Below are 12,078 nucleotides of genomic sequence, written 5' to 3'. Positions count from 1 at the left end.
TCAGTTTTCACAAGATTTGAAGTGGTGCACCAGGAAACACTGTCTTCTGGCTTTTATTCACAGCAGTTAGGTGTCTTGCAAATGAGCCTTAGCACCTGTTTTATTCAACAATAAATGAGCAAAGATTTTCGGTATGCGGGTTTGCGGCTTTATGGAATTGGGAAAATGTGCAGGTTTGTCTTTGTGTTGTGGAGTTGAAAGGAAGAAAAAAACCCCATCAAATTGTGGCGTTCTGGGTAGCTGTTGATACCTTGTCCTATTTTCTTGTCCCATCTTCTTCTGGGCCGTGATCCCAACATCTAATCTCTCCAAGTTTGGTCAAAGTCATCATCAAGTTGAGTTCTATGTCCAAGTCCTGTTTGGCCTCCATAGTTGAGAAATGTTTTTTGTGACAGCTGTGATTTATGTCATTTACGTCTGAATCCCTGCATTTGGATTTCAATAGGGAAAAATGTCAGTAAAACATGTTGTGCTTTTCTGCTTTAAATTGAGTGAGTTATACATGAGACTTGTCATGGATACTGGTTTTCTTTACTTGAATAAAACTAAACCTACAGCTCTCGGAAGGGGGGGGGGGGCGACTATAAGATGAAACCATGAAACAAAAGAAAAATAACACTTCAAAATCACTCATTGACTTTGGGGCCAGCGCTGCTGACCGTGCTTATGTCATATTGTCATATTCATTTACACAGATGACATAACCACTTTCATTTTAAGATAAGAAAACCTTTATTACGTAGTCTCGCAATGGAGAAATTTCCAATTCACAGCTGCAAAGTTATGAAAGGAACAAAATATAGGAGCTGCTGGAAAGGCAGCCACTCTCGCGGCGCCATCTTGAAGTCAAAATAACAAAATAACACAACACAACACATAAGACACAGACAGTTTTAAATCTAAATAAAGATTTGTTGGCATAAACGGTTAATAATAATCATTTCTAGAGATGTATGTGTTTGAATTTAGGTGGTACTCTCAAAATCATCACAACTTTGTATTTGTGCACAGTCGGAGAAATGTCACATTTTTTGATGGGGGAAGAGGGGCATTAAATATTAAGACAAACAAATTTGGAAAAATCGCTTCTGTTGGAGAAAATGTAAAGGCACACTGCTGCCTTATGACTTTAAATTGCGTCTGTTATTAATTCCTGAAGAGCTCTGCAGCGTTCTTATCTTATGCGATGGTTTTCCAGCAAACGTTTGTGCCTTCAGCTGTGAGGCCCCTGAGTCTCCATCCTGCTCTCAGGTTAATTACATTCACCTGCCATCTCAGGCAGAAACCCATCTGATGGCAAGAATATATCCCAAATGGATTTGCTGCAGAAAGTTTTACCAAACTGACGAATCCTGTTGCTATGTGGTCATATTCACATGACTAACATATGAAAACACATCTTTTCCTTCCCTTGGCCAAATTGTCCAGCCCTGGCTTCATTCGATCATTGAAAAACAAAAATTGCCTCAATACATGTGGGAAATGTGTTACAATGATCCAACCCACCAAGATTGACCTTTATGGCCGGAAGTCCAAATGATGTACCGTATTTGTCACCAAATCAACACGAAAAGAACAATTGACCAATAGTGAAGTGTGGTCGTGGCAGCATCAATTAACATGGGCTGATTTTCTTTCCTTCCTATTTATTTATTTATTTATTTATTTCCAAACTGTTTAAAATAGTTTGAGACCCCTGTGTTAACTGGTGACAGGTGTGTGCTAAAAGTGATTCATTCATTCTGGACACAGCCTCATCCTAGTTTTTAGAGGGTGTGCACACTTGTGCAACCACATTATTTCAGTAGTTAATTTTTACTTCCGTTCTTTTGCGGGTGATAGGTCACATGAATGGTGTAAAACGTTTTGTAATGATTGATCTCAAGCTCATTTTTTTGTATCGCAAAAATCAGTCAATTGGCAGGGGTTTTTTATAGCCACTGAACAAACACATGTACACACACACACACACACATGCGCGCACACACACATGCGCGCACACACACACGCACGGCAATAGCATTGCTACAGCAATATCATTCATCTGTCTTTATGCTATTTCCCTAGTTTGTCTCATTTTTAGGCACAACATGTGTGTGTCCTGAGGGCATTGTCTTTAACACCTAACATTTTACATCCAGTCACTTCGAGTGGCAACAGCGAGGCCATGTAAAGACTAAATGAAGCAGGATCCCACAAATACAAGTCTTTCGAAATGGGTGACTGCACTGGTGGGGAAAATGACTCAATTAACCTCAAAGGGCACTATTATAATTTAACTGTAGTAATGCATAACAATCGTATTAGGTCTGCATTTCAGTATGCTGAAGGTATGCTACAGCTCTAACTTGTCATATTTTTCTTTGCTTTGGTTGTGTCTTCAGTAATCATATTTCACACTGGTTTTCAGGCCAGTGAATCATCTTTTTCTATTTTGTTACAACCCAAGTAATCACATCATTTTCATTCTAGCATCCTGGAAAACGCTAAATCAATTTAGTGATATAGTGTAGTTCAATATTTCCCAACCTTTATTGAGCCCAGTAGAACATTTGTGATGATTCCATCATCATGTATTCACAAATTAATTTTGTCTGAAAACCTGTTTAGTTAAAGCCGATTTACTCGCAGGAAGCCAGGATTCATTTAGTTGTATTAATGGTAACAGGTGGATGCACCGGTTATGTGTACTTTTTGTCATTTTCTGTGGAAGAACGTATCATTTTGTACTACCCGTCACTATACATTGTTAGCATAGAATAGATAGATCCACAAAGATACATTATTTGTGAAAAAGAAATTATCGGATCAATTAATTGAAATTAGATAATCTCCCCCTTGCAGCACATCTGATGATCTCATTGGTTGAGAGCAGGGCTAGGCTGGCACGTAGACTAGCCCATATTCACCATACGTGCACACACGCACGCACATGCAAACGCACGTGCAAAAAAACAATTTTCTTCTTCATTATTATAAGATGAAAAACAAGCATTTTGAAGCTACATTTAAAAAGCATTGACAATTAATTGAAAAAGAAAGGCATAAATTCGGTATAACTATTTTGGACCAATGAGCCAACGTCCACGGAAATTCTAGGCTGCTGACATTTATTTTGGTAGCCCATTCCGGAAATGCCACTCTGGCCTATAACAGCTAACTTGATTTAGCCGTTAAATCGATTCCCGAGCAGGTTTTGGACGTTATAGCCGGGAGATTCAGTGGAGAATTTGGGCAAAGGAAGACTCGGTCGGTGCAATGACAGCCTCGAAGGATCCAAGCAGGAAGAAATCGAAGGAGGATCAGCAAGATGAGGTACCTTTCTGTCACTCTCATCAACTTACTGCAGTGATCGGAAGGCTTGCTTTGTGCGCTCCAATTGATGAGACAATTAAGGTGCAAAATGTGTCTGGCTACTAGGTGCAAGTGAGAACTAATGTCTGTGTTGTTGTTAAACATGTGTTGGATGCTGATTGTGTGAACGTCCTCTTCTCTTGCACGGAGTTGTGACGTATCTTCCCGAGCTCGCATTTGGATGATTGCCTCCTGTTGTTTCATGTGAGCAGGTGCGACAACTGAAAATGTGTAATCGCTCACTATATGACGTGTTACATAAACGCACATTAGGTCATGAACAGGAGGAGCCGGATGCACAAAAGCATCACTGTTATGCGCTTTGATACAGACGGTGGGAAATTGGAATAGCGATCTATGTGCACTGGCACCAAAACAAGTAAATAATGTCAACTTATTTGTGTTGTCTCAGACAGTGACCTGTTGAAAATGACGTGATTGTCATAGGCACTTTACAGAGACTGAAATGTGTGATTATTTTTGAAGCGGGTACCAAAAATGATGGTAAAAATCAATATCTAATAATAATCAGGTCTCTTTGAGAACCTTTTTCCAAGAAAAAATCCAAAGTGGTTGTGGTCTCCGGTGTGCAGACTCCCACACATTTTCTTGGCTAATTCAATTGTGCAATAATTGTATCTTAAATCTGGGCAACACATTTTTCATGTTTTTTCAGCTCACTCCCAGGTAGGGTTGACAACTTTCAGATCTGGAAATCAGGGACACTCCTCACGGCATTGCGGCAAAACCACGCAGGCGAAACAAATTTGAGAGTTTGGCTCCCCAAAACCCTGAGATGCATAGAATCACGTCCTTTTTTAATATGAAAACACAAAATGCTTTGATTTATTTGACATTATTTCACATGTCATATTAGTCTGTGGGCCTTGGGGTCGCTTGGTGGTCAGGAAGGAAGGAGAAGTCAAGAAAGTACTTAGACATACTTAAAGTGTTGTTAATAAATGTTTTATTAGCAATGAACACATAATAGCCTGAGCTTGAGCATATAGACCTGGCCTACTGTACTGTATACATATAAAGCTCTGTAAATGAAATAAAGCCTGGCCGGAGTTGGACACTTTTACTGGAACTGGATGATACTTAAATTAGCCAATAAAGTGCTGTAAATGTAACAACTGGGGACACCTTTACCTTCAGAAGAAGAAGAAGAAAAACAAAACACTTGTAAAATTGTGTGTATACATGTTCAGGGCTGAATAGACTGAACTGGGCTGAATTTGAGTATACTGTATTACATGCATAGACTGTAGAGTGCTGGAACAGCTGTAACAAAGCCTGTCTGGGGACACTTTTACAATAATAAAGATAACTATAACAATGATAACTAGCGCATTACCAGTCAATGATCATGACAGACTGGGCTGCCTGCATGCAGGCAGACAGACCGAGGATTAGCCACAAATCAGAGGAGAACGCACCAGACGTAGGCTACATTCGCAGGCCCGCAGGAGGTCCTGCATACCTCTCGCCAACACCACGTAGCTGTCTTTAAATTTCCTGTCTTTTATTTTGTTCATTATTGTTAAATTCAGTTTCACGTTTGTGTGTGACGGACGCATTGGACAATTGGGAAAATACGGAACAAACCCAGTACGGTATACAACATATAGTGGTCAAATAAAGGATTCCGTATTTTATGGGATGGGCTCTCATCCAGGCTCTCAAAAGAATCAAAAGCAATGATTCTCAAAGAATCATTTCCTTGGAACAGTTCAGTTGTGTTTACCTTTTAAATTTGCATTTAACCTTTGAGAATTGATTTTTGAATATTTTTAGAAACAAGTTTCAGTTTAGTAACTCTTTATTTCAAAGTAGTTGATTCACTGTTTCTATATTTAAGCGCTGTGTTAATGTTCAAGCTGAGCAGAAAGTTACTGTCGCTTAAAATAAGCACGGGACTGCTGGGTAGAAATCGCAGCCGCCTGTACTGTGGCTGCTGTGGCATATTTTCATTTTTTGTTTTCAGGTTAGACCTATACAAGTTTCGCAATACAGTACAAATCTTACTAGGTGTTGTAATTTATAGCTATCAAATTTCCCCAAAAATGAATTCACCCGTTGCTAAACCTAACCCTTAATTATTACTATATTAAGTGTATTATTATTATGATTATGATTATTATGAAACACAATCTGAGTTTAAAAAAAAAACAACAACAATGACAAAAAGCGGAGACTTGCCAAGTCATTCTCTTCTTACCCTGTCATAGGTGAAGGCAGTCAGCACATCCACTGGTCACGTGACCATCGCCCCGATCTCCCCAGAAGAAAGACAATTCATTCAAATGGAAATTTTCCAACTTTGAATTTTCACAGAATTTTACAACTTTGTTCTGTGAGGCTCAACTTGCAATAAATCCCTCACAAATGTGGGTTTCGGATTTGCAAGGTACCGCTGTCCCATTCAAACAACAAACTGTCTCGTTTCTTCATGAATCCGTAGGACTACAGGTGTATTTAAATGTTGATCGTAATGGTGGAGTCAATTATTTTTTTGGGGAGGTGGTGCTTGTTTTAAAAAGTGTTTGACAACCACTGCTTTAAATGATCCAGATTTGCATGCTTGTTTGTCTACATGTGCCCTGCGATTGACCGCTCGATTCATCCAGGGTGTACCTCGCTTCTTGCATTACCTCAGCCGATATCGAAAATTGAAAATGAATACAGGGAAAGCTTACATCAGGACTTCTTCTTTTTCGACTGGCCGACTCTTCTCTCGCTTTGCAGTCAGCTTAAGTGAGTGCGAGTAACAGCAAGCGAAGTGTGTCTCTGAAGACTTTCGCACAGCGCGCACAATTTAGAACCAGATCAGAGAAGTTGAACTAATAGTCAGGGAGCGCCCCACGGCTCAGTGGTGTGTGAGGAACACTCTGCTGTGTTGGTCTGCCTCATTAATTAAATGCTCTACTTTCCACCTCGCTGGCTGGACGTGTGATACAGATGGACACACGAATGCGCGTACAAATCATGACTGTGATTGAAAACGATGCTCAACCCTTCTGTTGTATTCGGCTCAAACTTGAGCATCTTCATGTTTTTCAGCCATAAAAATACCTAAAAAAATCATGATCATTTCATTTGCAATTTCATAACTTATCTCAAAGTTTTTACTGGTTCGACAGAAATAAATTGTGACTTAACATGAAAAAATCGAAGTTAATTGTTTTTGGTAGAAGACCAATCAAACACCATGCTAAAATGATGGTAAACTCAATTGAGATAGAAAGAGCGTATGAAACCACATTTATCGGATTAGTAATAGACTCAAAACTATGTTGGAAGCCACATATCGATAACGTAAAAAGAAAAATAGCCAAAACCGTAGGTATCCTCTACAAAACCAAGGCAGTGCTAAATAACAGATCTTTGTACACATTATACACTTCATTATTGTAACCATATATGACCTACTGTGTGGAAATATGGGGAAATGCCTGCAAAACCAACACACTCCGTATTCTAAAACTACTACAAAAAAAGCAATTCGAATTATTAATAGATCAAAATATACGGAACCCACAAGTCCACTATTTATCAAATTAAATACGATGAAATTTTATGACCTGGTTGACTTTAAAATTGCCCAATTAATGTACAAAGCACACAATAACCTGCTCTGCCAAAACATTCTGAAGTTTTTCAAAATTCGAGAAAGCAGCTATGATTTAAGAGGTACCAACTTATTCAAAAAAACTCAAAACAAGAACAAACATCAAGCAAAGAAGTGTATCTATCAAAGGTGTTAATCTGTGGAATAATTTCGAAACGGACCTGAAAATTAGTAAATCGCTTGCTGAGTTCAAAAACAAATTCAAAAAATAGTACAAACAACCTACATCAATCAGAGTTGAAATGATAAATTCTAAACATTAAATATAATGATAAATCAGTTGTTGATAAATAGAGAAAGGTATTGAAATATCCATTATGAATACAAGAGAAAATTGACCCAATTGCCAGGTTGTGGATGTATATAATCCAGATACAAACCAAATGTTGTAAAAATATCACGGTTAAGGGTAAAGTATGAGCCTTAATGGAGACTTCTTTCTTCTTACTTTCTTTCTTTTCTGATTGATATAAAAATGATTTATTAGATATAAACACATAACGGGGTAGGACTAGATACGTTTTTTACTCCATCCTACTCCCTTGAACTAAATAACTGTGTTGAATGAAGACTGATTTCTTTCTTTTTACTATTTTATTTACCTTATTTTCTGTCAAATTATCACTGTATAGGTTTTATGTTCAATAAACAAACAAACAAAGTGACGCAACATACACAAATGTGAAAATATTTTTAAAAAATCATATTGAAAATATGTCATTCTTTTATATTCTTCTACGAGTGCTGAAAAATTGTATACGCTGAAGCTGTTCTGGATCAACGTTTAGCCCCAAGACTTTGCGTGGATATGAACCTTAGAACGAAAAAAAATAATAATACAAATAAAACCAGATGCTGAAAGAGGGAAGAGTTTAGGGTTGCTTTCGAAATGAATTAGTTTACTGTACACGCAGCGTAATTTTCATGATTTTCATATAACATATATCAAACCACATATATCCATCCCCCCCATGACATTGTATATAACAGAGGTGCCAAAGACATTTTTATTGTGGGTCTCCCTCAGAGGGCTGTTATGACTGTGAACCCATATAAAGACGTCAAGAATAATGGTTTAGTCAACTCTTATTAGGTTACTGTAATGAGGGGTTTAGTAACAAGAAAATGCTACACTATCTCCCTTATTTATTACGTCAGAGAATTGTTTTTAATGCAGAAAAAGTCCAATGTTGCAGGACCAGAACACTTTATTTTTAAAATGAGTAAAATTAGTCAGTAACATGTTGTTTTTCTTTATCTAATCCTGTCTGCTTAAGACTATTGTTTTCAAAAGTGTGGAAAACTTGTGTTAAAAATTCTGGAAAATGTATGGTATGTTTTAAAATTATTTTTATTGGAAGCTGGGCAAATAATTATTATTGAATATCAACATCAACATTTCAATTTGTCATCACAACTCCCGCACGCAAAAATAACACAGTTAAAAAGCATGACATTTCAAAAAAAAATTTTGGTAAGTCAACCTCTTGCAAGATTTTAATATTCTTTTTAAAACACTTAATGAGCAATCAGTTCTTTCATTGAAGAAAAACAATGGTGACGTTAAATACATCTCAACCCCCTTACCTATCCAACCAAAAGCCCCCCCTCCGAACAAAGTCACATGAAAAACAAAAGTCGATTCAACAGGCTTAAGCTTAGCCTCTGCAATTTTGTTCAACTCAACAGGAGTTTGTGGATATCAGCACCCCGCAGAGGAACTGGAAGGGCATCGCCATCTCTCTGCTGGTGATCGTGGCCGTCTGCTCGCTCATCACCATGTCTGTGGTCGTCCTCACACCTGGTAAAACCGATACACACCCGAAATGTCATGAATCACAGTGGACGATAATCCCAAAGGCTCGTAACATCAACTGACATGTTTTAAAAGAGAAAGTCAAACTGGAATATTAGATATGTTGATCTATTGCAGAAATGTCAAACTCAAGGCCTGGGAGCCAGATTTGGCCCGCCATGTCATTTTATGTGACCCGCTAATGCAAATCTGCGGTGTCAACCACGATGCTGAATAAAATCTGTACTGAAATGCCAAATTGTCATGTGTAATACGGAAATAATATTGAGATTTTTGCTACCCTGTTTACACTCACTTGAACAATAATTGAACAAACAAATAAATTGACTAATTTCAAAACTAGTAAGCCATGTGATGATGAAATGTAAATTCCGTTTTTGTCATCACAGCCCTCCGAGGGAAGACGTAACTCCAAAGTGGCCCGCAACAAAAATGAGTTTGACACCCCTGATCTATTGTGTGTTGAATTATATTTAGATTTGATCATTGGTCAGCGGGGGTGCAAAATTTTCAAGTAAATTTTCATGGACATTTAAGATAGGATAATTTGGAAATAACCCCCCCACCACCCACACCACCACTCTTCCCCCTTCCCTCCCTACTATTCACATAGAATAGTGAGAAGTAAATTCCTGTTTTATTCTCATGGAAACCTTCCAACTTTTACATTTCCTGGAATTTTTACGACTATTAGTCAGTTTGTCCTGTCAATTTTCTCTCTTTCCATAGCTGATCACCCGGGTAGCGTCAAGTCTCCGCTGACTGTGGACGATCTGTACTCTTCAGAGTTCACTGTGCACGACCCAGAAGTCACATGGATAAGTAGTGAGCACTCAAGAGAAAAATCTACACGTTAAGTGCCATTCGGGAATTGTTCACTAATCATACAAGCCTGCCTGCAAATGAGACTATTTCAGATACTTTAAGCGTGGACCAATCTTAAATGGTTTTCTATCTGTGACAGACACCCTTACATATAAAAATCAGGCATTTTGCGGTTTTAGTCGTATTGTGTGTGTGTGTGTGTGTGTGTGTGTGTGTGTGTGTGTGTGTGTGTGGATGTGTGTCCTCTGCTAATCTCAACACAGAACACTACACACATAAAGATTCTGCTCCACAATCCGTCCAGAGTCCAGTTCCCCGAAGCAGAGCTCTTGCCTGATCACATAGGATTGTACAAATACAAAGGTAGAAGAGCGATTCCCGAGAGGACCGCAGGCGGGAGCGTTGTAAGATCTTAGCAAAAAAAAAAAAAAGATTGTGAAAACACTTCCTGTCATATGGGGAAACCCACTTTTATACAAAAAAGGGCTGGGATATATTTTGTTCAAGTTCATCCCGACTCATTACCAGATGTAGCGCTGAAAGCATGTGACATAAGGGTGGGTATAAGTTCTGGATCAGAATCTTCTGGCGTGAACACAAAGAGTCAGGGTGACAGAACGCTCTCGCGCTCATTCGGGATTCATAGACCCGTAGTCATGTTCGGAACATTTATTTTGTTGACCGCCCCATCCTTGTTGGCCACTCAGGGTGCTTCTTTCATTGGCAACATTCCATTCATGGCACAGTCCACAGAGTCAAACTCATGAATAGTCAGCTTGTACTACTTCCATGAGTTTGGAAATCTTGAACACGTTTTATATTGACTTGTTTTGGATTGCATTCTTATTGGATTGTAAATCCGCTCTTAACACATCTCAGACACAAGTGTATATATATGTTTTCAAGGACAATCTTACAAGAAATAATATTCTTGTCATTGTTCTTGGTCAGCAAGGGGTTAAAATGTGACAAAAACAGTCCGGTTATCTTTATGTCTGTACCTTGCCATAGTGACTCACTACTTTTGCATTCTCCCCATGATCCTATATGATTTCAAAGCATGAGTACAAAGTGGAAAAATCATTCTAAAAGCCAGCCTCATTTCTGCCACCTGCTGTAAAGTATAAAGTTGAATCAGTTTTCCTCGGAATGAAAATACCATCACCCCACATGGGAGCAAAACCTGCGAACAAGAAGATAAAATCTGCATCTGCAGAAAGACATGGAGGCCGAAACAAAGGGTGTGGATGAGGCCACAGCATTAGGCACACCTGCTCATGCCAGTTGGCCTATTCATAAAAAGCAAATGGGATTGGTTTGAGAGATTTTTTTTTCTTTAAATGATCTTTGTTTATTTTTAGGTTTTTGGTGTGAGGAAATCTAGATTATTTGTCATCGTTTCTAATATATTTGTGACAATGACCTGAATACTCTGCAGCGAGAAGCACTGATAATTGTAATGCTGAAATGTACAAATCTTCATGGACACACATTCACTTGCTGGAGGCTTTTCCTTCGTCTCTGCAGGTGACTGATTGTTTTAATTAAAGGCATTCGTCATGGCGGCTGCTCTTAATTCACACCACACAAGAAAGATTGTCGGCGTCTCATGCTGAAATTAACGAAAGTAATCTCTTCTCTGCAGAAGCTCGCAGGTTGAGTGCAGCTTTGCCATCTCTAGCCATTAGATCTACGGCAAAATACGCCATGAGCAAAATATTTGTCGATTAAATTACAATCAGTCAAGCGATTGACAATGGATCTGTATGATTACAAATGACCTGCTTCCAATGAGGCCTCTTATAGTCCCACTCCCGAACAAACGTCTCTGTACTATGCATCTATACATGAGCATTTTAAGCCACTATGCAACACCATGTGTACAGTAAAGTCCATTGCATGAGATGAGAGAATACACGATCATCAACATGAACGTCCAAATTAAAGTTTTGTTTACACAAAAAAAATGCATGCGTTTTATCATCCTATTGACAATCTGTCCAGAGAAAAGATCAATACAACATGACCTTGCTGAGGGTTTAGTCTTTTGTGTTGCAGAAAGACAATATTACAATATTTTTTCATCCGTTGAAGATGGTGCTCCTTTTAGTTGGTGATTGAGATTGATGACACGAGGAGTTACAATGCAGGATGGCGTGGCAAGCACGTTTTCACCATTTCAACTGTTATGGCATTTGCTTCCACGTTAACTCTTCAAGCTGTGTAGACTGATCGAACGTGAGCGCAAGAAGAAGAATAGCACTTCCAAAAAAAGAAAAGATAACCTTTGCACCACCGCCCCAGCCCAGCCCCCACCCCCAGCTATACAAATCCTATCCGGGCCCCTTCAGAGCAATTCAGATGTGATGGTTTGCTCACTGAAGCCTGTGCAAGCCAAACAACGGTTGAATGCCAACAAGTTGTAATGTCTCTGCATCACTAACCAGAGCAA

At 38.8% G+C, this 12,078-nt stretch overlaps 1 protein-coding gene across 2 annotated transcripts in view; it reads left to right on the top strand.

The window, feature by feature from the left end:
- Nucleotides 1-12,078, top strand: part of LOC127596635 (inactive dipeptidyl peptidase 10-like) — a 28,051-nt gene that overhangs the window by 3,398 nt on the left and 12,575 nt on the right. Inside the window, exons 1-3 of one of the 2 annotated variants that reach the window (XM_052059353.1) lie at nucleotides 3,138-3,315; nucleotides 8,675-8,789; nucleotides 9,531-9,626. In XM_052059353.1, the coding sequence (XP_051915313.1) occupies nucleotides 3,259-3,315; nucleotides 8,675-8,789; nucleotides 9,531-9,626 (268 nt within the window). In that variant the 5' untranslated portion in view covers nucleotides 3,138-3,258. Of the gene's footprint in view, nucleotides 1-3,137; nucleotides 3,316-8,674; nucleotides 8,790-9,530; nucleotides 9,627-12,078 lie in introns of those variants that run through there. The other variant, XM_052059352.1, reaches the window with a different exon arrangement.

This window comes from Hippocampus zosterae, chromosome 2, assembly GCF_025434085.1.
Source record: "Hippocampus zosterae strain Florida chromosome 2, ASM2543408v3, whole genome shotgun sequence".
Taxonomy (NCBI): Eukaryota; Metazoa; Chordata; class Actinopteri; order Syngnathiformes; family Syngnathidae; genus Hippocampus; species Hippocampus zosterae.
This window is presented reverse-complemented; position numbering and strand designations above follow the sequence as displayed.